Here is a 25,442-nt window from a genome sequence, read left to right as displayed (position 1 = left end):
GTATTCACCAGTATCTTAGTGTTTTGTCTGGATGTCACACTGTCGACACATAATATTCAGATTGTGCAAAGTGACAAGTGAGCATCTTGTATCTTAGATATTAAAGGCAAATCACGGTTAACTAAACAAATTGATTTTTTGATGCTATAACATAAACGATTGATGAGGGGTTAATGTGGTTAATGTGGTATGTGAAGACTTCCAAAATACACTTGACAAAGCAACATCAAACCTTTGCCAGCAAAGTTGAAGCCATGGGGGAAATACAAGGAAAGTTGGGTGGATACAAAGTTGGCTGACTTACAGGGAGCAGAGTGTTGTTTTGATGGTTCTTTTATAGCCAGGAGGAAGCGATGTAGTGATATTCGCTGGCAATGATATTAGGGTTTTTCTGCATCTTTATTAATGACTTAGTGGTTCCTGACCGTTTATATGTCATGGTATACCTCTGTACCATAAAAAAAAAATTGAGGCACACCTCCTAATTTCTCTGTGCTCTTTCCTTCTTGGGCACTTCGTTTTTAACTTCCCCCTGTCCTCTCTCCTGTTTTTTTTCCACCGCTCCCTGTCCCTCTCGCTTCTCCCAGGGTTTTTGCACGGGTCTAACCAAAATCAAAACTCTTAAGCATGCCTGTGCGGCTCTTCCCCAGAGGTTAGTTTTAGTTTAATTCCATGAATTCCGAATCATTTTGAATCATTTTTCACGGCACACTTTCGGGGCGGGGGGGTGGGGGCAGTCTTGCCACTGACCTGGAGTTGGGTGTGCAGGGGAAATTATTGCAAACTGTGAGGAGGATAGTGACAGACAGACGTCATGAGGACGTAGACAGAAAGGATGAATGAGTGGACAAGTAGCAAATAGGGACTATGGCGACATTAGTGGTATTGTCAGTGGGTTAGTAATCCAGAGACCCATGATGGGAACCGGGTTCGAATCCCACCTGGCAGATGGCGAAATTTGAATTCGGAAATAAAAGTTCCATGACTATGGAACCATTGTTGTAAATACCCACCTGGTTCACTGCTCCGCCATCCTGGTCTACATGTGACTCCAGATCGTCAATCATGTTAACTGCCCTCAAAATGGTTTATCGCTGGCTTTTAAAGCAGGCCAAGGCAGGCCAGAAGCACGGTTCAATTCCCGTACCAGCCTCCACGAACAGGCGCTGGAATGTGGCGACTAGGGGCTTTTCACAGTAACTTCATTGAAGCCTATTTGTGACAATAAGCGATTTTCATTCATTTCATGTGGCCAATTCAAAGGTAATTAAGGTTGCACACATCCACCATATTCAATTTTTAAAATTTCACATTCTTCATAGCACCAAAAGAGCTCAACCTTTCCTCATATATTCCTTATCCAGAAAAAGAGTTGAGAATCTTCTCTGAACAGGATTTTTTTTTAAATAAGGAGACTAAACTGTACACGGTATCCAGGTGTGGTCTCATCAAGGCCCAATACAAAACGTCCCTACTTTTATATCGTATTCCTCTTGCAGCAAACAGCAACATTTCATTTACATTTCCTAATCATGTGCTGTATCTGCAAACTGGCAGTTTGTGGTTGATTACCAGATCCTTCTGTACAACTGAGTTTTGCAATTTCTCGCCGTGAAATTGATAAATTCGGCAGCAAAGTTATTTGAAACTGAAAGTGCTTTGAATCAGGAAGTGTGGAATATAGAAATGGCTACCAGGCAGCAAATCCAGAGTTTGGCCGAGGAGGCTATTTGTCCCATTTGTCTCGATTTCTTCACTGATCCGGTTTCACTGGAGTGTGGACACAACTTCTGCCGCTCCTGTATCACCCAGTGTTGGGAAAAGGAGAGAAACTCCTGCCCGGAATGCAGAATGAAATTGACAGAAGGAAGCCTCAGAGCCAGCCGGGTCTTAGCGAGTCTGGCCGAGAAAGCTCGAAAATTGAAGCTGAATCAGAAAGAGAAGGAAAGTAAGCTCCACTGCAAGGATCATCAGGAAGAACTGAAACTGTTTTGTGAAACTGACAAGAAATTGATCTGTGTGAATTGTGTAGTTTCGCAGGAACACAGAGAACACCGCTTCATCCCGATTAAAGAAGCTGTTGAAATCTACAAGGTAAAAGGGAACAGATTTTTTCACCAGATTATTTGATCATATTTTCAGGGTCTAACGCTTTTATTCTCTGTTTTTCCTTCTTTCAATTCCAGGATGGGGTGAAATCTTCCTTAGATTTTCTCACCGAGAAGAAATCGACGGTTCTACAAATGGAGCAGAAACAGAAAAGAAGGATTTCCCAAATTAGGGTAGAAGCCTCCCTGTAGATTTGCGAAATTTGATTTGTTTTGTTTTGCTTTCAATGCGGAATGTTTTAACTTTTCTATTTGCAGGAGCAGGCGAGCAGTCTGCAGAGCCACATCACATCCGAGTTCGCCGAAATGCACCAGATTCTCACCGAGAAAGAGCAGCGTCTAATCCGAGACCTCAGGGAGGACGAGGAAAGAATTCTAAATATAATGCAGAAAAATCTTCGAGAACTTCAGGAGAATTTAAAATCTACTGAGGAGAGACTTTCAGAATTGCAGAAGCAGCTGAAGCAAACAGACGGAGTGACATTTCTCAAGGTGAGCGAGTATATTTCAGTGAAAATGTGCAGTCACAACATGACAGGGGAGAAGCTCGAAGGAAACACAGCCATTTCACAATGATGTGAAACTGATTTAAACGTTTCGATTGTTTTGACAATTCTGGGTGGGTCTCCGATTGGTTCCAAACTATTCATTCTCCCACAGTATCGAGAGAATCCTGGAAATAGCTACAAACTCCCAGGAAATGATTCATCGCAATGTTAACACTCATCTCGCAATTAATTGTTATTAAGTGTCTACCGCTGATGAGATGCGCCAAATGTGTTAATCTAGTCACTGAGTGGTGAGTAGTTCTTGCTTTCAGCTCTCACTGCTGGCTAGCACTATAACTATTACCAGGTGAGTGTATAAGTCTCACCTGCCAGCATATAGCCTCTTCATTAGCAAGCCCCAAGTAGTGCCGGCTCCTCCTAGGCCCAGGCTAAACTATAGATGGCTCAGAGGAGGTCTGACTCCCAGATCCGTGGCATACAGGTCCCAGGAGTGGGGTTATGCACTAGGGCCCACGGACCACACCCTCGCTGCCTTATGGGTGTCTCAGACAGAAGTAAACCCTGTCAGAAAATTCTGACAGGAAATTCAGCGTGGAGACCCGTGCGCTGTAGCCTGTCAACTATCAGGCAGCTTTCTAGCAACTCCTTCAGTAGAGCTGACGCCAAACTGTGTCATCTTTTCCTTTGGACATTACTAACAATGTCGAAACATAGATCCTGATGCTTTGGGAACTCAGGGTCTCCACACTATTTGCCCAGCACTTCCATGAACGTGCTGCAAATAAAGGTTTGTGCATGGACATATCCAGGATATAAAAATAGTCATTTTGTACAAAAGCAAAGGAAATCGTAGCAATTGCAACAATTACCGAAGCACATTTTGTGAAGTATTATTGGGAATGCCTTTTATTTTACTCTTTCACATATCATGGGCCTTGCTGACTGGGCCTAGATATTTCATTGTCATAGACTTCCTATAGAGCAGAAGGAGGTAATTCGGCCTATCGAGTCTGCACCGACCCTCTGAAAGAGCATTTCACCCTATCCCGGTAACCCCACCTAACATTTTGGACACTCTGGGATAATTTGCGGGTTAAGAGGATTACCCATGCTAAATTGCCCATCATCATCCAAAGGTCAGGTGGGGTTACAGGGTTGTTGGCATAGGGGTGGAGGGGTAGCCTTGGTGGGATGCTCTTTCAGCGGGCCTGATCAGACTCGCTGGGCTGAATGGCCTCCTTATGCACTGCAGGGATTCTATGATTCTATCATTCCTTGTCTGCAGTAATAGGAATTGACAATTCTTAGCAGCTTGTGACAATGTGAGTGTCATTTCTGCTTTCTGGATATAGACAGCCATCTCTGTCAACTCAGATTTGTGTTTTGTTTATTTCAGGTGGAAGCATCTCAGAAGAGGAGGTAAGATGGGAACTTTACTGAAAATCTAACAAGTTGGGTAAAATAACACAGAGAATTGTTTTTGGTTGATTTAAAGTCACTTTGAGCAGCAGCAAATGCAACATCATTATTCAGAGAGGGAGTGAGAGCGAAGCCAGGCATCTACAGGGCAGTTAGCCTGACATCATCAGTGACATGCTAGAATTTCTATTAAGGAGATGTTTCCAAGACACTGAGAAAATCATCATATGATTAGGTGGAGTCATCATGCTGTTATAAAAATGTTTGTTAGGTTATTGGAGTTTCAGGAGGAAGCAACTAACAGGTTAGATGAAGGTAAACCATAGAATGAAATATATTTCAATTTCAAAAGCTATTTTGACAAGGTAAGCACTCATAATGTTGCTATCCTGCAACTCAAAGCTATCTGGTGCACTCAAAGCAACCAGCATGCTCAAAGCTGTCTAGTGAACTCAAAGCTATACAATTCACTCAAAGCTATCCAATATGCTGAAAGGTATCCAGTGCACTCAAAGCTATCAAATATGTTCAGAGTAACCCAATGTATTCAAAGCTATCCAATGTGCTCAAAGTTATGCAATGCATTCAAAGCTGTCCAATATGCTCAAAGGTATCCAGAGCGCTCAAAGATATCCATTATGCTCAAAGCTATCTAATATGCTCAGAATAATTCAATGCACTCAAAGCTATCTAATGTGCTATACAATGCACTCAAAGTTATCTAATACATGCGGAGTAATCCAAAGCATGCAGAATAATCTAATACACTCAAAGCTATCCAATGTGCTCAAAACCATACAGTGGACTCAAAGCTTCCAATAAGCTCAAATGTATGCAGTGCACTCAAAGATAGCCAGTATGCTCAAAGCTATCTAATACTCTCAAAATAATCCAATGTACTCAAAGCTATCTAATGTGCTCAAAGCTAACCCACGTCCTCAAAGCTATCGAGCATGCGCAAAGCATTCCAGCATACTCAAAGCAATGCAATATATTCAAAGCTATATGGCATGCTAAAAGCTATCCAACGAGCTCAACCTTATCCACTGCATGCAAAGCTATCCAATACACTCAATAATCTACATTAAAAATAGAAAGAAATTAATGATTTAAATAATATCTGAATTTATTCAGCTTTTCAATTTAGTCCCAAAACTCTTTCCACTATACAGTACATGCTTGAGAGCACCACCCATCAGTTCTGAAGCCATTTGTTCTTTCCACATGCACCCTGCCTTACCCACCCCTCCGCCCCCCCCCCCCCCCCCCCCCCCTCCCCACTTCCAGCCCGACAATTGCAGACCCTGGACACTCTCTCTCATCTCAATCTCAGGTTCTAAACTCTGTCCCCTCCAGTCTACAAACTCTTCCCCCTTTCTCCTTCCATTCTCCAGACTCTATACACCCCTCCCTACAGTCTCCAAACTCGTTATCCCCTTCCTCCAGTCTTCCTCTGTATTTCCATTCTCCATGAGGTGTCTAAATGTTTAAGTAATGTTGCTAATTGCAAATATTTGAGTGTGGCAGTTTGGGGCAAATGGTGACATTGCTGTCAGTTATGTTACTGCAATGTCAAATGAGAGATAAATGATTGCTTTTGAACAATTGATGTCAAAGGATGGCTAAATGCGTAAGCATAACTGATGTTAATTGAGAGCTAAATTAATGTTTCTGAGCACAATTGATACCAAATGAGTTAAAACAAACACAGTTGAATGCGAATGATGTTGAGATGTGCAGATAGGCCCCATCTATATCAATAACTTAGGTGAAAGGACTGAGAATAATCCAGATATCCCGCAATATCTAGGTCTGCTAGCCATGCAAAGTTAGCTTTGACAGACTATGATGAGGATACAAAAAGGCTGCAAAGGGAAATAAACTGGTTAGGTGAGTAGGCTATAAGGTGGAGTATAATGTGCAGAAATGAAATATTATTAACTTTGATAGAAAAATAGAAAGCAGAATATTTTAATATATGGTGGGGAATGTTTAAATGCTGATGTTTACAGGGGCTTGAGTACAGAAAACACAGAAAGTTAGCATTCAGCTACAGCAAGCGATTAGGAAGACAAATTGAATATTGGCCTTTATCACAAGGGACTGGAGGGCAAGAGCAAGGGGGTTTTACTTCAATTTTATGGAGTTCAGGTGAGACCACTCCTGAATACTGAGCACAGCTTGAGGTTTTTTCATCAGGAAGGATAAACTTGCCTTGGAGGCAAGTTCAGTAGGTTGATTCCTGGAATGGCTCCTGGGGCAGCACGGTAGCACAGTGGTTAGCACAGTTGCTTCACAGCTCCAGGGTCCCAAGTTCGATTCCCAGCTTGGGTCACTGTCTGCAGAGTCTGCACGTTCTCCCTGTGTCTGCATGGGTTTCCTCAAAGATGTGTGGGTTAGGTGGATTGGCAATGCTAAATTGCCCTTAGTGTCCAAAAATAAAAGGTTGTGGGGGGTGACTGGATTACGGGGAGGGTGCGGGTGTGGGCTTGGATAGGGTGCTCTTTCCAAGGGCCGGTGCAGACTCGATGGGCCAAATGACGTCTTTCTGCACTGTAAATTCTATCTATGTAATGACAGTGTATTCCAAGGTGAGAGAGTTCGTAGGTTGGGCTTATCCAGACTTCAGAAGATTGAGAGATGGTCCCTTTTAAACTTTTGTTATTCCAAAGGGGCCTTGAGAGTGTAGACCCTCAAAAGTTGAGTCCACTGGCTCTGAAATTTAGAACGGGCTTGGTTAGTCTCAGGATAAAGCGTTTCTTATTTAAGACTGAGATGACGAGGAATTTTTTCACCCAGCGTATTGGGAACATTTGAAATGCTGGAGCCAAGAAAGTTGAGCCTGCTCAATTGTTAGGTTTATGCACAGTTCAGGCCGGCAGAAATGCAGACTCTGGAGGAGACAAGTGTGATGGGAATCACGGACATCAGTGAAACAGAGATCAAAGGTCAGCGAGAATCTTATTGAATGGTGGAGCAGACAAGTTGATTTGATTTAATTTGATTTATTATTGTCACATATATTAGTATACAGTGAAAAGTATTGTTTCTTGCATGCTATACAGACAATGCATACCGTATATAGGGAAGGAAGGAGAGACTACAGAATGTAATGTTGCAGTCATAACTAGGGTGTAGAGAAAAGATCAACTTAATACGAGGTAATATGAGGTAATACGAGTTGCCATGCAGCCTCCCAATGCTCCTATTTCATATGCTCTCACATTATCCATTTTAGGATTAGTAACGATGTAAATGAACTGTCACTAGCAAATGGTGAGATCTGCATCGAAAAGTTCAACGGTCCTTTGCAGTACTCAGTGTGGAAAGAGTTGCTGGATGCTATTAAACCTGGTAAGAGTTCTTTCCGTTCCTGTTTCCTGCGTTTAATCTCATAGTCATGCACAGATTTCAATTAGAATATCTTCATCTGCTAAGTGGACACAAACCAACACAGTTAAAAGCAGCAGTGAATGAAAATAATAATTCATTCACCAAGGCCATCTTCCAAATACCATCGCCATCAACGTATCAGCTGAAACTCTCAGCTCCCTAAACATTACCAATACAGGAACTCTCAGATGAAGCACTGTCTCCAGAACCTATCGATACTTTACAAACTTCAGCAAGTGGAAACTCCGCCATTCCCAGCTGAACCTTTCCTCCTCTACAATCCTCATCCTCTATATACATCTCCACCTTGTGGTCCAGACTCATGTCCATGACCAAGGCCGATGATGGGGCAATATTTAGTTTTAAACTAAGCCCCCATTTCCAGTTTTTTTCATTTTCTTATCTCTATCCCCACAGAGTTGCCCAGTGCTGAGGAGGGTAATGTTTGATATTTTCAGAAGCTGTGCCCTCCCCCTGTAGAATCATAGAATTCCCACAGTATAGAAAGAGGCCATTAGACCTATCAAATCTGCACTGACCCTCTGAAAGAGCACCCTACCTAGAGTGAGGCCACCACCCTATCTCCGTGACCACAACTACATTTCTGGACACTAAGGGCAATTTAGCCTGGCCAATCCACCTAACCTGCACATCTTTGGACTGTGGGAGGAAACCGGAGCACCCGGAGGAAACCCACGCAGACACAGAGAGAACGTGCAAACTCCACACAGGCAGTCACCTGAGGCCAGAATTGAACCTGGTTCCCTGGTGTTCTGAGGCAACAGTGCTAATCTCTGTGCCACCGTGCCGCACAGTGGCAACACTGGAAGTCCCAGTGTTTTCTGCTGTTGTCAGATTTTTAGTTTCTCCACTCTGGATGGCTCAGTTACATGTAGGAGAACAGGAACTCAAATCAGAAATGGTGAAATTAGGATGAAAACCTTCCGCCATCACCAGCAAGACACCCCGAGTGAGTCTCCCCCCCGATCCCCAGAGTCTCCCCCCCGAGCCCCAGTGAGTCTCCCCCCCGAGCCCCAGTGAGTCTCTCCCCCCGATCCCCAGTGAGTCTCTCCCCCTGATCCCGTGAGTCTCTCCCCCAATCCCCAGTGAGTCTCTCCCCCCGAGCCCCAGTGAGTCGCTCCCCCTAAACCCCAGTGAGTCTCTCCCCCCGGTCCCCAGTGAGTCTCTCCCCCCGATCCCCAGTGAGTCTCTCACCCCGATCCCCAGTGAGTCTCTCCCCGATCCCCAGTGAGTCTCTACCCGATCCCCAGTGAGTCTCTCCCCCGTTCGCCAGTGAGTCTCTCCCCCCAATCCCCAGTGAGTCTCCCCCCGATCCCCAGTGAGTCTCTCCCCCGATCCCCAGTGAGTCTCTCCCCCTGAACCCCAGTAAGTCTCCCCCCGTTCACCAGTGAGTCTCCCACCCCGATCCCCAGTGAGTCTCTCCCCGATCCCCAGTGAGTCTCCCACCTTGATGCCCAGTGAGTTTCTCCCCGATCCCCAGTGAGTCTCTCCCCCCAATCCCCAGTGAGTCTCTCCCCCCGATCCCCAGTGAATCTCTCCCTGAACCCCAGTGAGTCTCCCCCCCGATCCCCAGTGAGTCTCTCCCCCGTTCGCCAGTGAGTCTCCCCCCCGATCCCCAGTGAGTCTCTCCCCCATTCGCCAGTGAGTCTCCCCCCCGATCCCCAATGAGTCTCTCCCCCCGATCCCCAGTGAGTCTCTCCCCCCGATCCCCAGTGAGTCTCTCCCCTGAACCCCAGTGAGTCTCTCCTCCATTCGCCAGTGAGTCTCTCCCCCGATCGCCAGTGAATCTCTCCCCGATCCCCAGTGAGTCTCTCCCCGATCCCCAGTGAGTCTCCCTCGATCCCCAGTGAGTCTCTCCCCCCGATCCCCAGTGAGTCTCTCCCCCGATCCCCAGTGAGTCTCCCCCGATCTCCAGTGAGTCTCTCCCCCCGATCCCCAGTGAGTCTCTCCCCCGATCCCCACTGAGTCTCCCCGATCCCCAGTGAGTCTCTCCCCCCGATCCCCAGTGAGTCTCTCCCCCGATCCCCAGTGAGTCTCTCCCCCCCGATCCCCAGTGAGTCTCTCCCCCGATCCCCAGTGAGTCTCTCCCCCCCGATCCCCAGTGAGTCTCTCCCCCGATCCCCAGTGAGTCTCTCCCCCGACCCCCAGTGAGTCTCTCTCCCCGCCGATCCCCAGTGAGTCTCCCCCCCCCGATCCCCAGTCAATCTCTCCCCCATCCCCAGTGAATCTAATTTTCTGCTTTTTCTCCCAGTCTCTGTGACCCTGGATGTGGAAACAGCACATCCCTGGCTCGAGGTGTCTGAGGATCTGAAGAGTTTGAGATTGACCCGAACCCGGACACGAACCCAGTGGAGTCCCCCAGACACTGGGAAGAGATTTACTGACAGGCCATGTGTATTCGGATCAGAGGGATTCACATCAGGGAGACATTACTGGGAGGTGGCAGTGAATCGGTACTGGAGTCTGGGAGTAGCTGCAGAGTCCGTGGACAGGGAGAGAGTTGGCCAAGTGAGCCCGGAGACTGGATTCTGGACTATTGGACGCTATAAGGATCAGTTTAATATAAACAACTCACTTGTATGCCCTCTCCCTGTCGGTCAGATCCCCAGGAAGGTGGGAGTTTATCTCAGTTATGAGTCTGGGATAGTTTCATTTTATAACGCGGACACCAAGTCCCATCTACACACCTTCACTGGGAACAAATTTGCCGGGAAAATGTATCCTTTCTTTGAAACTTGCGATGAAAAGAAGTGGATTCGAATCTGCTCCGGTTCTGAACCGAGTCAGGAAAAGCGGCGGACCCTCAGGCTGGTCACATCATCCCTGATGTCACAATGACTTGACCTCATGATTAGGGTCAGAGGCAGAGGTCAGGGGTTGGGGGTTATAAACCATCATTGACAACAGGTTGTCACTAAATCTGTTATTTAATTTCTAAATTATACATTCAATATCCCAAACTGTAAATAAAAACAATACAAAGAGACATGTCAGAGGATTAAAATAAAAAGTAAATTAAATATCTTGTGTCTCTCCTTCCTTATTTATTCCCTGCCAAACCCAGGGAGTAAATTCCACAGATTCACCACCCTCTGGCTGAAGAAATTCCTCTTCATCTCTGTTTTAAAGGAGTGTCCCTTTAGTCTGAGATTGTGTCCTCTAGTTATAGTTTTTCCTATAGTGGAAACATCCTCTCCACATCCTCTCTTTACAGGCCTCGCAGTATCCTGTAAGTTTCAATAAGATCACCCCTCATCCTTCTAAACTCCAACGTGTCCTCAACCGTTCCTCATACAACAAGCTCTTCATCCCAGGGATCATTCTTGTGTACCTCCTCTGGACCCTATCTCCTGCCAGTGGCATTGAAGGTCACCGCACCCCCCTCAATTTCCTCTGTGGATCATTTCAGGGACTCTCAAGTGAATTAGTGCGACATTTCACAGCCCACCACACATAGATGCATCAAGGAGATCGCCGATGTAATCTACAAGAAAGTAAATCACTCTGTGAGATTTTCACTTGATGAATATAGCCAGGCTGTAGGATTCAATTGGTTTGAAGCTATCTCTGGCTTCTCGAAAATGCAGCGGCTTTGAGGGCTCCAAGGCAGCATGTCGTGGGAGTTAATCAACTATAAAGGTTTCTACTGCATCAATCTTCAACCAGTGTGTCTGATCAATGGAAGCATATAATGCTGTGTGTGCCAGGTATTCTGGGAGTTATCATGACTCATGCATTCTGAGTCACTTCCAGGTGCCTGAGATTTTCAAACGGCCAGAGTGCCGACAGGGATCGTTGCTTGAGGACATGTCAGCCTCAGAGTGCTTCAGAGGAGAGGTACAATGCAGCTCTCGGATCCACATGGTCCCGAATTGAGCAGAGAATTGGCGTGTGAAGATGTGCTTCTGCTGTCCTCACATTAGGGTATAAAGGGTTACAAGCGCATAAAGCACACACTTCCAGTAAAGATTGTAACACACCTCCATGATGTCACACGACTGTGCATCTTCAGTGTGGTTGACACCACATAAATGTGAGTTTCGGAAAGAGAGACAATCGCTGAGTGGGAGGATGGCTAAACCTCCAAATAAGAGATTCACGTATACACAATCACCATGCCTTCGGTTGACCAAGCTGTCCATACCAACATAAACTGATACGCAATATTTTTAGTGGTTGCACACTCGTGACGCAAACATGAGGTCAATATTTCTTCATTTTCCTCACCCTACCACGACACCTGGGCGTATCCCTGACATCCAGAGCAGAGTTAGAGGCAGCTTGCTGACTGCTACATCCTGATGTCTGTGATGACCTTGGCAGATGTCCTCTGGTGGCCCAACAGCATGACTAAAGGGTCACCTGCTCAGGGGCAAGTGCACCCTCTTTGGCCTAAGCAGCTGGTGGATATAGTCACAGGCAGAGGCTGTTCTGAATAGCTGGACATCCTTGGACATCCTGAGAGGGAGGATCCCTGGTGTCTGACTGATGCTCATCCTCCCTATTGCTGCCTGAGGGCCCCGGCGTGGATCCTTGAGGAGAAGGGGCACCTAAGGGAAGGTTAAAGTGCCCTCCATCACCTAGCCACGGATGGATTCCAGAAATGTCTGTGATCATGGAGACCAGGATCGAGCGCAGATCTAGCAAGACCTGCTGGACTAAGGTCTCTATGATGACCTCAAGGTGCTGGTATATCTGAAGCACGACATCATAGAGAACATGAATGGGCGCCTCCATCATTCTCACCAGTCTGCTGTGTGTTTGCCAAATCTCTGCCTGATGTTGTGCCTCCTGTTATTGGACCTCCAGCATTGAATCAGCAATCATCTGACTTGGACTGAGCGGGTGCCCGATCTCCAGGAGCCCTGAGAGTCCAGCAGATCTGTGCTGGCCCTGCTTCTAACTGCTGTGGAGACGTGTCAGTGAGGTGTTCTCCAGCGACACTGAGCCTAATCCATAACTGTGACCCACCGAGGCGAATGACTCTGCGCTGGTGGAGGGTTCTGGTGAGAACAGTGATGTTTTTTCCTCAGTGGCTTCCTAAGGTTTCTCCTCTGATGTGTCTGGTGGCTGGGGATTACGTGGGCCCTCCATGTGAGCCTAGATCTCCTGGTTTTATCTCATGAGCAGGTGTAACACAAGATTGCATGCCACTCACTGTGACAGTCAGCTCATGGAGGTGTTATCCGTACTAAACTGCTGGACTTAGCCAATCGCCCCTTTCCTAAAAGGAGTGATTCCTGTCCTCTCTAGCCAGCTCACCAGCATCTGCCTCGAATTTGGGGAGGGATGTGATGTTGGCAGTCCCTCCTCTCGTCTGGGATGTTTCCCTTAAGTTGTGGGCCAGCTTGGTCTGCAATTAGAAGAACAAACAAGACGTAATAAGAAAGAATGGGGCAGAGGTTGGGAAACGTGCAGTCCCCCATGTGAGTGGAGAGCCCTCCCCAGGTGGGGCTCAAGATGGTGTGCGCAACATGATAGATAAGATGGTGGTGATGTAAAAATATCCGTGAGACTATCGGTGGTGATATATGTCCCCTACTAATGTTGTGTGAGATCCCTGCAGAGTATAACCCTTTGAATACATGATACCATAATGAGTAATAATAATAATAATCGCTTATTGTCACAAGTAGGCTTCAATAAAGTTACTGTGAAAAGTCCCTAGTCGCCACATTCCAGTTCGGGGAGACTGGTATGGGAATTGAACCCGCGCTGCTGTCTTGTTCTGCATCACAAACCAGTTTTTAGCCCACTGTGCTAAACCAGCCCCTATAAGGGCGCAGTGATGGAATTGTCACTGGACTAGTAATCAGAGACCCAGGGTATTCCTCTGGGGACCAGGATTCGAATCCCACCATGGCAGATGGTGAATATGAATTCAATAAATGTCTAATGATGACCATGGAACCATTGTTGTAAAAACATTGCCGCTAATTTTGCTAATGCTAATTGCCTTTAGAGGAAATCTGTTGTCCTCACCTGGTCTGGCCTATATGTAACTCCACATCCACGGCAATGTAGTTGACTCTTAAAAAAATGCCACTCAATTCGAAGGCAATTAGGGATGGGCAACAAAAGATGGCCTTCTCTGCGATGCCCACATCCCATGAAAGGATTTTGTGAGGATTTAAAGGTTAACTCACCCTGGCGGAGTAGATTATATCATTCATCAAAATTCTTGCCGCACTGGAAGGCATTGCGGGTGCTGATACCAGCTACAATGACCTGCTCTGCTTTGGCCTCCCAGGCTGGAGAGGTGAGGTGTATTTCTTCTAGCCAGCCCTCTGCTTCTGAACAGCTGTGCGCAAAACCTGGAGCACATTGTGGTAGAAGTGAGATGCAACCTTCGCTTTTTTGTGGACAGCCACATCTAAAGGTCTCCTGAAGCTGGAGAGAGTGAAGTCTGGACGCTCGGGTGGCATTTAAATATGGCACCTGAGGGCGGCACGGTGTCACATTGCTTAGCACTGCTGCCTCACGGCGCCGAGGTCCCAGGTTCGATCCTGGCCCTGGGTCACTGTCCATGTGAAGTTTGCACATTCTCCGCGTGTCTGCGTGGGTCTCACCCCCACAATCCAAAGATGTGCAGGGTAGGTAGATTGGCCATGCTAAATTGCCCCTCAATTGGAATTTTTTTCAAAATTAATAAATAAATGAATAAATATTGCAACAGGGCCATTGACACTCTTAGATAACAGTGAGGTAGACAAATCAGTTGCTGACCCGCCAGATGATTGAGAGAGATACTTGCCTCTGCGTAACCAATTAGCTCACAAAAGCAAAACCTGCCACAATTTCTCTCCATTTGACCAGTGGGAGACACAGTGCAGAATCTGTCTGAGACAACAATTAGCTTCAAAAGTGGAAATGCTCTGCCCATTTTACATGGTTTCTCATTGTAAAAATGCTGACTCAGCAGTGCTGGGTTTTGTTTTGGTTTTATTTTCAGCAACCACAGTGTTCAGTTTTGACTCTTTCCCCTCTTCCTAATCCATCCTGTCCTCATTTCCCTTTCACTCCTGATGAAGAGTTTACATCCCAAATACAGATGTTGATGGTGAGGAATGGTTTACATTCCAAATCTGGAGGTTGATGGTGATGCAGAGTTTTATGTTCCAAATACAGATGTTGACAGTGAGGAAAGATTTACATTCCCAAATCCAGATGTTGGTGAGAGGAAGAGTTTGTATTCCAAGTACAGATGTTGATGATGAGGAAGTATTTACATTCCAAATACAGATATTGATGATGAGGAAGTATTTTAATTCAAAATACAGATGTTGATGGTGAGGGTTTCATATTCCAAATACAGATGTTGACGGAGGAAGTATTTACATTCTAAAGACAGACATTGATTGAGGAAAGATTTATGCTCTAAATACAGATGCCACCAAGTCAGTTATAATATTGCACCATTTATATTTATTTTCCTGAAACTAATTTATGTACACTGGAAATGATTGGGGGAAAAACTGTTGTACTTGCCTTGCCCGCTTTGTCAGGTTGTCCATGTTCTCCTCAACTATTCAAACTGGAACTGTTTACATCATCTTTCCACCCAGGGAACACCAAATGGCCAGTTGCCCTGGTAATTGTATTTTTTATAATGTGGAGAAGCTGGCGTTGGACTGGGGTGAGCACAGTAAGAAGTCTTACAACACCAGGTTAAAGTCCAACATGTTTGTTTCAAACGCTAGCTTTTGGAGCACTGCTCCTTCCTCAGGTGAATATTTTTTATAGCTATGTTTTATGAAATGTCCTGGAAAGAGAGTCACGTTATGTAGTTAAATGACATAAATGGGCGTGTTCTGTGAAGAAGGGAACTTAGAGCCTGGTGTTTCTCTACAGTTCCTGGTTTTGGCCTGGGAATGTGGTCACTCCAATTGATGATGTGGAGATGCCGGCGTTGGACTGGGGTGAGCACAGTAAGAAGTCTTACAACACCAGGTTAAAGTCCAACAGGTTTGTTTCAAACACGAGCTTTCGGAGCACGGCTCCTTCTTCAGGTGAATGGAAAGGCTTGTTCCAGAAATGTTTATATAGACACAGTCAGAGATGCCCCGGAATGCGAGCACCTGCAGGCAATCAAATCATCAAAGATGCAGAGAGAGAGGTAACTCCAGGTTAAAGAGGTGTGAATTGTCCAAAGCCAGTTCAGTCGGTAGGCCTCTGCAAGTCCAGGCTTGTTGGTGGGGGCCAAATGTAATGCGACATGAATCCCAGATCCCGGTTGAGTCCGCATTCATGCGTGCGGAACTTAGCTATAAGTTTTTGCTCAGCAATTTTGCGTTGTCGCGTCTCCTGAAGGCCTCCTTGTAGAATGCTGACCCGGAGATCAGAGGCTGAATGTCCTTGACTGCTGAAGTGTTCCCCAACTGGAAGGGAACATTCCTGCCTGTTGATAGTCGCACGATGCCCGGATGTCCCGAAGCGTGGTACATTGGCGAGACCATGCAGACACTGCGACAACGAATAAACGGGCATCGTGCGACTATCAACAGGCAGGACTGTTCCCTTCCAGTTGGGGAACACTTCAGCAGTCAAGGACATTCAGCCTCTGATCTCCGGGTCAGCATTCTACAAGGAGGCCTTCAGGAGACGCGACAACGCAAAATTGCTGAGCAAAAACTTATAGCTAAGTTCCGCACGCATGAATGCGGACTCAACCGGGATCTGGGATTCATGTCGCATTACATTCGGCCCCCACCAACAAGCCTGGACTTGCAGAGGCCTACCGACTGAACTGGCTTTGGACAATTCACACCTCTTTAACCTGGAGTTACCTCTCTCTCTGCATCTTTGATGATTTGATTGCCTGCAGGTGCTCGCATTCCGGGGCATCTCTGACTGTGTCTATATTAACATTTCTGGAACAAGCCTTTCCATTCACCTGAAGAAGGAGCCGTGCTCCGAAAGCTCGTGTTTGATATTAACATTTCTGGAACAAGCCTTTCCATTCACCTGAAGAAGGAGCCGTGCTCCGAAAGCTCGTGTTTGAAACAAACCTGTTGGACTTTAACCTGGTGTTGTAAGACTTCTTACTCCAATTGATGTTTCCCTTCCAGGTGACCCCTGGGGCAGTGTCCTCAGATTGAACTGAGAGCACTGGGCACTGCAGGACTGGGGGATAAAGCAAATGACATTATTTCAATTCACCAGTTTCAATTTTTTTGCATTAGTTGGTTTCCTATTGTCCTTGCATGATTGCTCCGTTTTTCTTTTGATATGTCTGCTTACAGTTTCGTCAGAAAAGAGGATTTGAAGAAGCAGAGAGGACCAGGTCCCCGGATTTCCTCACCTCACTCAGTCCCGCCCAACTCCAAACTCACCCAGTGAGCCGGGGCAAGTTCCCGTCAGGAAGTTCTGAGTAAGGACGCTCTCCCCGGGAGATGGGGAGTGGCTGCTCAAAGTGTTGAACAGGTAAGTGGCTATTTCGCCTCACAAAGAGTTGAATGGGAATAAAGGGTTCACTTTCGGATCTTTCACCGGGAATCAGTGAGTGTTAAAGCCGCTGCCGTGTCCCACCTGTCGGCTTCTGAGGGGAGAGAGAGAGAGAAGGAGGGAGGGAAGGCGGTTCGTTTTTGTGCTGAGTTCAGGATAATGGGAAGACGTAATGGGATTTCTGTCGGGGCCATGAGATTTGAATCCTTCCCTCTTCTCTCCTGAACCAGTACTGGGATTTATGTTTGCATCAGGAACTTTCCAGCTCAGTAATGTGTGGAATTCCCTGCTGCTGGACTGTGTGGGTTTAGATGTGGATGGAGTAGAGAAAGAATTGAGATTTTTTTTGTTGACACACATCCGTGGATAGATTTGTAGCGCATGGAATTAGACAGAATTTTCCACAGACATCCTCTCCCAATTTTCTTGCAGTGTCCCCTACTCCCATTTCCCTGTTTGTTTAAAGTAGTTTTATCCCATCAGTCAGAAAGCAAACAAACTGGAGGCCTTATCTGTTGGCAATAAGAGTGAATGGACCTGGTGGAGGTCTTTACAATTGTGATGGGATTTGACATCATTGTCGGGGTGACTGTTTCCACTTGTAGGAGAATCCAGAACTTGGGCGGGGGATATATTTAAAATAGTGATTTATGAGCTCAGTAACGAATTTAGGAGAACATTCTTTATCCGGAGACTGGTTAGAATGTAGAATTCTTTACCCAATGGAATGATTGAGGCAAAATCATAAATGCATTTAAGAGCAAGCTAGATAGCTACATGGTGACAGGGTGAGATGAAGCAAACAGGGTGGGTTAGAGATGTGTGGATTTTCTCTGCTGTAAATTATTTTCATTCATTCATGGGATGTGGACATTTGACTGAGAAAAGGACAGTATTCATTGTGTAGGGAGCAAGATTAGTGAGAGGAAGACTGAACTGTGTGTTCCCAAATATACGATCACCATAAAACCATGTTGTTACTGCAGAGAAGGTGGAGGACAGTGTTGTAGTGCTGGCATGTGGGTATCACTGGCTGAGCCAGTATTATTACTGTCCATCCCTAATTGTTCTTCAACTGAGTGGCATTCAGAGGGCAGTTAAGAGGGTCTGGAGTCACCTGTAGGTCAGGCCAGGTAAAGTCGGCAGATTTCTTTCCGTAAAGGAACTGATTATGACAATTGCTGAGAGTTTCATGGCCATCATCAAACTTTCAATTCCAGATTTTTATTGAATTGATATTTCATCTGGGTCTCTGAATTACTAGTCCACTGACAGTATGACACCACCACTTCCACCTTCTCTGCAGTAACAACATAGTTTTATGGCAATTGTGTATTTGGGAACAGACGGTTCTATCTCTCACTAATCTTGCTTCCAAAACAATTAAGAATTAATATTGTCCTTTTCTCACTCAAATGCCCATTATTAATGTCTGACTCTGAATGCTGGCATACTTCTCGACCAGGCCTGATCTTGTCCCTCGCCTGTGCACTTACAGTATAATGATCAGGAATGTATGTCATGATATTTCTCCTACTAAAATGGGGCAGTGTATTATAGTTCCTGACCCAACTGAGAGCAGTTCACTCGCATTAATAGACAGACATCAAACTTTTGACTGTTCAGGTCCGTAGGATGACTGGTTAAACCTGTTGGGTCAATATTAAATTAGATTCGTTGTTGATGTGTTGGAGCATCTGTACTCACTGCAACAATATTAGATCAGTACGAGACCAAGGGCAAAGGCTGGGACAGTGGCGCGAAAAGCAACAGCACCTGGACCGGATGGATTACAACCCAGAGTTCTAAAGGTGTACTCACTGGAGTTCAGAAGAATGAGAGGCAACATTATTGAGACATAGACGATTCTCAAGGGGTTTGACAGGGTAGATGCTGAGAGATTGCTTCCTCTTGTGGGACAGCCTAGGACCAGTGGGTATAATCTCAGAGTAAGGGGGCGCCCATTTAAGACTAGGTTGAGGAGGAATTTCTTCTTTCAGAGGGTAGTGAATCTGTGGAATTCTGTACTGCAGAGAGGCTGGGTCGTTGGGTGTGTTCAAGGCTGAGAAAGACAGATTTTTAATTAGTCAGGGAATCAAGGCTTGTGGGGAGAAGGTGAGAAAATGGATTTGAGGATTATCACACCCGATCAGCCATAATCTCATTGAATGGCAGAGCAGACTTGATGGGCTGAATGGCCTACTTATGCTCCTATGACCTATGGTCTGTCTTCTTCACTCTTGTTGGTTCAAATGCTGAAATTCTCTCCCTAACAGCATTGTGTGTATACCTACACCACATGGACTGCAGCAGTTCAAGAAGGCATCTCACCACCTCCACCATCTCGAGGACAATTAGAGATAGACACTAAATGCTGGCATGGACAGTCGTGCCTACATCCCTTGAATGCAAAGAAAAGCCTGAGGAGGTATGAAACCTAATCCTGCTCCTTATTCCTTGTGTCTTCTAGTACTTTTGTTAATTTTTAAGTAAAAAGTTACAAATTAACTTTCTAACTTTCTAATACCTATTCACCTCTTAATTCTTAAACCTTTTACTACTGCGGGATTGTCGCCTGGATGATATTTAATCAATTTTATGTTAAATTACACCACCTCCCAGTCTCTCCAGTTGGCAAGGAAACAACTCCAGCTCTTTCAACCCTGCCTCAGTGTAAATTCCTGATGCCTGGATTCATGGTTGTTGATCCTCTGTGAATGGCAACAATATCCTTACAATGAAGTAACCTGTCTGCGCTGTGCTCCAAGTGAGTTTGCACCAATATCTTATGAAGGACAGAATAAGTTCTTATCATTTGTTTCAAACCCAGCGATCTGATAACCATGAGCATAAGAAATAGGAACAGGAGTAGGCCGTTTGGCCCCTGTGTTATAGCGTGCTCTGCTATTCAATAGGAACATGGCTGATCCAACATTCCTCATGTCCACTTTCCTGCCCTTTCCCCGTAACCCTTGCTTCCCTGACTGATCAAGAATCTATCTGTCTCAGCCTTAAATATACACAAGAACTCTTCCCGCATAGCTCTCTGCGACAACTCTCTTCGAGAAGAAATTCCTCCTCATCTGCACCCCCTTTATTCTGTGACTATGTCCTCTGGTCCTAGACTCTCCCTTGAGGGGAAACATCCTCTCAGCAGTTAACCTGTGAAGCCCTCAGGAATCCTGAGCTGGATTCTCCATCCCGCCAGACCCATTTCCTGGCACGGTATGCCCCTGCTGGCAGCAGGATCCTCCATCCCGGCCAATGGGGTTTCCCAATGTAGCAACCGCCATGCCATCGGGAAATCCGCGGGCGTGCGTGCGCTGCTGGCAAAGCAGAGAATCCCGCCCCATGTATCAGACTCTTCCCTGTTGTGTAACACGATGATGATTTCACAATGTTCTCCACTCCCTGCTGCGTTTTTCCAGCTCTTTTTCTTTACTTCAGCATCTGCAGTATTTTGCTTTTACAATATTTCTTGAGCAGTGATTATCTGGAACATTTGTTAAAATTCCTTTACTGAAGAATGTTTGGCTTGTTTTCTTTTTCACAAAAAAGGAAGCTTGTAAGGTGACTAACAATAGAATAAAAATGAGTTCACCTAAGAATGTTAATTATATCAATTGAGGTTAAGTATGTACATTGTAACATTGGATGGTTACACGAGCACTCGGTGAGATTCTAATTTAAAAAGTTGTGTTTCTTTCCCCCTTTTACAATGAAATGAAAGTGCCACTTTTTTGGGGTGAACCATTTGTTTACTTGATTATTTGATTGAAAAGTACAAAGAGATGATTACTGACATTGGGGTGTGGTTGGGTTAGGATTTAAATGCCTGTAATATTTCACTCTGAATAAATCTATACCGAGTTAAGGAAGGATTGTTGCTTCACCAACTTGTTATCAGGACTATAACTAAGAACATGGAGGACTTGCAAGTAAAATATACCAGCCCTGAAATAATGCTGTGGGATAATGCAGCTCAGTGTATTTGGCTGGAATTCCAGTCTCCATTGCTTTGACAAGAAATAGTAATTGATGAATTTCAAATGGGTCAAACCTCAATTAAAACATCAGGGAATGGAATGGAAAGAAAGTTAATTCCAGTGTTGTAGTTATGTTTCATTAAGAAATACATCTGGGAATATTTTTCAGGTGAAAAAACTTCAATCATTTTCCTCCCAGTGATGAAAGGAAGATGCTTCAGTATATTCTTCCTACTTGGTCTTCATAATGTAATGTTGGGTAAGTTATGGAATCATCAATGTAATCTGACTGGAATTATTATTTTTTGAAGCAATATCTTCACCTGCTTAGCTCATGTGTGAGTTTTCACAAACTGGAAATCAAGGCCCAAATAATGAGATTGTGGAGGAAACTCACCTATCCTTCATCTTCTGCATCTCATTCTGTTCTCTCGCCAGAAATATTTACATAGAAAATAGGAGGAGGCCATTCGGCCCTTTGAGCCTGCTCCACCATTCATTATGATCATGGCCAATCATCAAGTTCATCTTGATGTCACCATGTAACCTGTTTCTTTTTACATTCACTGGCATCTTGGTGCACAACTCTATATAGAGTACGTTACCAGTAAAGGCGATGACAAAGGGTCCACACCACACAAAAAAAACAGAACTTATCCCTTCTCTTCATTCATTCTGATTGATCTCCTCTGTATTTTCATCACTTTCTGTTCTTGCACATTTCCATCATTTCTTCTCACAATTGTTGCAATTCTATTACTTCAGAAGCAAAAGCCAATCTACCTTTTTTTTCTCTCAGGGTCATGAGTCATAGACATATAGAACAGTACAGCACAGAACAGGCCCTTCGGCCCTCAATGTTGTGCCGAGCCATGATCACCCTACTCAAATCCACGTATCCACCCTATACCCATAACCCAACAACCCCCCCCCCCCCCCTTAACCTTACTTTTTAGGACACTACGGGCAATTTAGCATGGCCAGTCCACCTAACCCGCACATCTTTGGACTGTGGGAGGAAACCGGAGCACCTGGAGGAAACCCACGCACACACGGGGAGGACGTGCAGACTCCGCACAGACAGTGACCCAGCCGGGAATTGAACCTGGGACCCTGGAGCTGTGAAGCATTTATGCTAACCACCATGCTACCGTGCTGCCCACTTCCAAAGAGTCTTTGGAACTCTCTTCCTAAAAAGGTGGTGGAAGCTGAGTCTTTGAATATTATTAAGAGAGAGATGTGGATAGGTTTTTTGTTTGCAAGGTGGTGACAGGCTTTAGGGGGCAGGCAGATTTGAGGTTATGATCAGATGAGCCTTGATCTTATTAATTGGTGGAGCAGGCTGAAGGGGGCTGGTCGAGGGGCTGAATGGGGCTGCTGGAGGGGCTGAAGGGGGCTGCTCGAGGGGCTGAATGGGACTGCTTGAGGGGCTGCTGGAGGGGCTGAATGGGTCTGCTCGAGGGGCTGAAGGGGGCTGCTCGAGGGGCTGAATGGGGCTGCTGGAGGGGCTGAAGGGGGCTGCTCGAGGGGCTGAATGGGGCTGCTGGAGGGGCTGAATGGGGCTGCTCGAGGGGCTGAATGGGGCTGCTCGTTGGTTATATGTTTATGTTTCTGTACTCCTAATTCTCCATTTCTGTCATAACTAATGGAACACTATCCTTTTTTACAAGAGGAATTAAACAAAAAAGTAAGGCTGTCATGCTTCAGTTACACAGGGCATTGGTGAGTCCACATCTTGAATATTGTGTGCAATTTTGGTCATTAATTAAGGAAGGATGTAAATTTATTAGAGATGGTTCGGAGGAGGCTAACTAGATTGATACGTGTAATGAGCTGGTTGTCTTTTAAGAAAAGGTTGGACAGGAGTCCAAAGTTTCCACTGGAGCTCAGGAGAGTGAGGGGTGACTTGATTGAAGTATGTAAGATCCTAAACGGTTTTGACAAGGTGGAAATGGAAAGGATGATTCCCCTTGTCCAGAAATAGAATCATAGAATTCCTACAGTGCAGAAGAAGGCCATTTGGCCCATCGGGTCTGCACCAACCCTCTGACAGAGAACCCCACTTGGGCCGACTCCCCTGCCCTATACCCATAACCCCACCTAAACTGCACATAATTTGAACTCTATGGGGCAATTCAGTATGGCCAATCCACTTAGCCTGCTCATCTTTGGACTGTGGGAGGAAACCGGAGCATCCGGAGGAAACCTACGCAGACATGGGGAGAATATGCAAACTCCACACAGACAATCACCCAAGGCCGGAATTGAATCCTGGTTTCTGACACTGTGAGGCAGCAGTGCTAACCACTGTGCCACTGTGCTCGGGGAGGGTGGGGGGGAGGGGAGGGGTGGGGGGGGGGGGGGCTCTTAAAATTAGGGGTCAGCCTTTTAGGACCGAGATAAGGAGAATTTGTTTTCTGAGGTTTATATGACTTTGGAACTCTCTGCCTCAGAAGCCGGTGGAGGGCGGGTCATTGAGTATGTTTACGGCGGAGGTCGATAGATTCTTGTTTGGCAAGAAAATCAAAGATTTTCTGGGGTATGTAGAACTTAATACAAACAGATCAGTCTTGATATTATTGAATGGTGCAGCAGGATATAAGGGCCTACGGCCTACATGAGATTCCCAGCCATATGGTTGACTATTGACTGCCTGAAATGGCCAAGCAATCCGTTCAAGAAGCAATCAGGGACAAATGTAGACTCTGCCAGTGATACTCGTATCGCATAAAAGTATTTAAGAAATACTTGCCGCAGATGTTCTCTAATATTATCTCGAGTATTGTAGAAGTCATCTTCAGCCAGGATTCTCCCACCCCAGGATCCTCCGGGCCATCCGTGAGTCAATGTACAATTGGTTAACTTGTCCCATCCCCCATGGTGGGCCCATCTGCGGAGAGACCAGAAAATCCTGGCCTTTGATATTGGCATATAATTTGGTGCATAAGCATGGATGATGGTAACAGAATCCCTTTCTGATAAGACATGAAGAGATATGAGTTCAGAAGTCACAGCAGGCATCCCTATTATCTGTGTCAGACTGTTTGTTGACAGTTCATTCCACCCCATGTTCACGGTAGTCAGCTGCAGGTTTGTCACATAGAATCATAGAATTTAAAGTGCCGAAGGAGGCCATTCGGCCCATCGGGTCTGCACTAGCCCTTGAGAAGACCACCCTAGGCCTCCACCCTATCCCTGTAGCCCAATAACCCCACCTAATCTTTTTTTTAAACTAAGGGGCAATTTAGCATGGACAATCCACCTAATCTGCACATCTTTGGACTGTGGAAAGAATCCGGAGCACCCGGAGGAAACCCACGCAGTTGTGGGGAGAACACGCAAACTCCACACAGCCAGTCACCCGAGGCCGGAATTAAACCTGGGACCCTTGAGCTGTGAGGCAGCAGTGCTAACCACTGTGCCACAGTGAAGCCCATCATTTGAAAGTATGAAAATGAAATGAAAATGAAAATCGCTTATTGTCACAAGTAGGCTTCAAATGAAGTTACTGTGAAAAGCCCCTAGTCGCCACATTCCGGCGCCTGTTTGGGGAGGCTGATATGGGAATTGAACCAGCGCTGCTGGCCTGCCTTGGTCTGCTTTTGAAGCCAGCGATTTAGCCCTGTGCTAAACCAGCCCCTATGGCCTTGCATATTGATGTAGTCTCTGCCCTTCTAGTCTCTCGAAGAGGAGCAATGTCAATGTTGAACTTGTGTAGCTCATAGTTGATTGATACCACCTTGCGCACATTGGCTGTAGGTCCTCATGTGTGCCCGGGTACCAACCTGACATTCCAGCATCTAAGGTAAAGAATCCTCACATTTTATTCCTCATTTACTCGTCTACCACCTGCTTGTCAGGATCTCAAACCCTCACACACCCATACAGGAAGGTGGACCTGGTAGGTACCTTATTGGCTGGGGGCTGTCCAGCTTGAGGCGGACAATGACTTGCCAACAGAATGTGATCATTCTCACCGTCAGAGCTTACCTGTGGCACCCAGCCGTTCTGTCGATCAGGTTTGGCTTATGACTTGTAAACTGCTACTTCCTATGTTTGTCTCTTCACCTGTAAGAGGAAGGACAAATAATCAGCTATCTGGCTGCATTGTCTGAACAGAATGTGAAAACCGGTGTATTAAACTTATAAACAAAACCCTGAGCAAGGGCAAGGGTCCCTACGACTAGAGCCCACTTGATTGCAGGAGTTGCTGGAAGGTAAAATCTAGCACTACTGAAAGGGATCAATAGGGGCCTACGGGATTCCTCTCGAAGAACAAAGACCATGACAGCACAGGAACAGGCCCTTCCGCCAACTAAGCCTGGGCCAATCCAGATTTCTTATTTAGATCTACTACCTATTGCGCAAGCATTCTGTATCCCTCTATTCTACAGCCATTCGTGTGTCTATCAAGATACATCTTAAACGTTGCTATCATGCCTGTCACCCCCACCTCTGCGTGAAACACTTTCTTTTTTTATAGAAATTTAGAGTACCCAATAATTTTTTTCCAATTAAGGGGCAATTTAGTGTGGCCAATCCATCTAACCTGCACATCTTTG

At 45.7% G+C, this 25,442-nt stretch overlaps 2 protein-coding genes across 8 annotated transcripts in view; both read left to right on the top strand.

The window, feature by feature from the left end:
* Positions 1-1,672: 1,672 nt before the first annotated feature.
* Positions 1,673-10,437, top strand: LOC119976296 (zinc-binding protein A33-like). Of its 3 annotated transcripts, XM_038816725.1 has the most exons (7): positions 1,673-1,948; positions 2,033-2,094; positions 2,187-2,282; positions 2,367-2,600; positions 4,014-4,036; positions 7,275-7,390; positions 9,702-10,437. In XM_038816725.1, exons 1-7 carry the CDS (start codon positions 1,687-1,689, stop codon positions 10,286-10,288), a joined length of 1,380 nt encoding a protein of 459 aa, XP_038672653.1. In that variant the 5' UTR covers positions 1,673-1,686; the 3' UTR covers positions 10,289-10,437. The 3 variants fall into 3 exon arrangements, with proteins under 3 accessions (XP_038672653.1, XP_038672652.1, XP_038672651.1); XM_038816724.1 differs by having other exon boundaries at positions 1,673-2,094; positions 2,373-2,600; XM_038816723.1 differs by having other exon boundaries at positions 1,673-2,094.
* A 6,283-nt stretch (positions 10,438-16,720) lies between these two features.
* Positions 16,721-25,442, top strand: part of LOC119976297 (butyrophilin subfamily 3 member A3-like) — a 33,556-nt gene continuing 24,834 nt past the window's right edge. For all 5 annotated transcript variants that reach the window (XM_038816729.1, XM_038816727.1, XM_038816726.1 and 2 more), the window contains exons 1-3: positions 16,721-16,873; positions 19,171-19,322; positions 21,050-21,139. In XM_038816729.1, coding sequence (XP_038672657.1) covers positions 21,082-21,139 — 58 coding nt within the window. In that variant the 5' untranslated portion in view covers positions 16,721-16,873; positions 19,171-19,322; positions 21,050-21,081. The remainder of the gene's footprint in view (positions 16,874-19,170; positions 19,323-21,049; positions 21,140-25,442) is intronic.

The sequence above is a fragment of the Scyliorhinus canicula genome, chromosome 13, assembly GCF_902713615.1.
Source record: "Scyliorhinus canicula chromosome 13, sScyCan1.1, whole genome shotgun sequence".
Lineage (NCBI taxonomy): Eukaryota > Metazoa > Chordata > Chondrichthyes > Carcharhiniformes > Scyliorhinidae > Scyliorhinus > Scyliorhinus canicula.
Note: the sequence above shows the minus strand (reverse complement) of the source record. Positions and strands in the feature narration are given on the sequence as shown.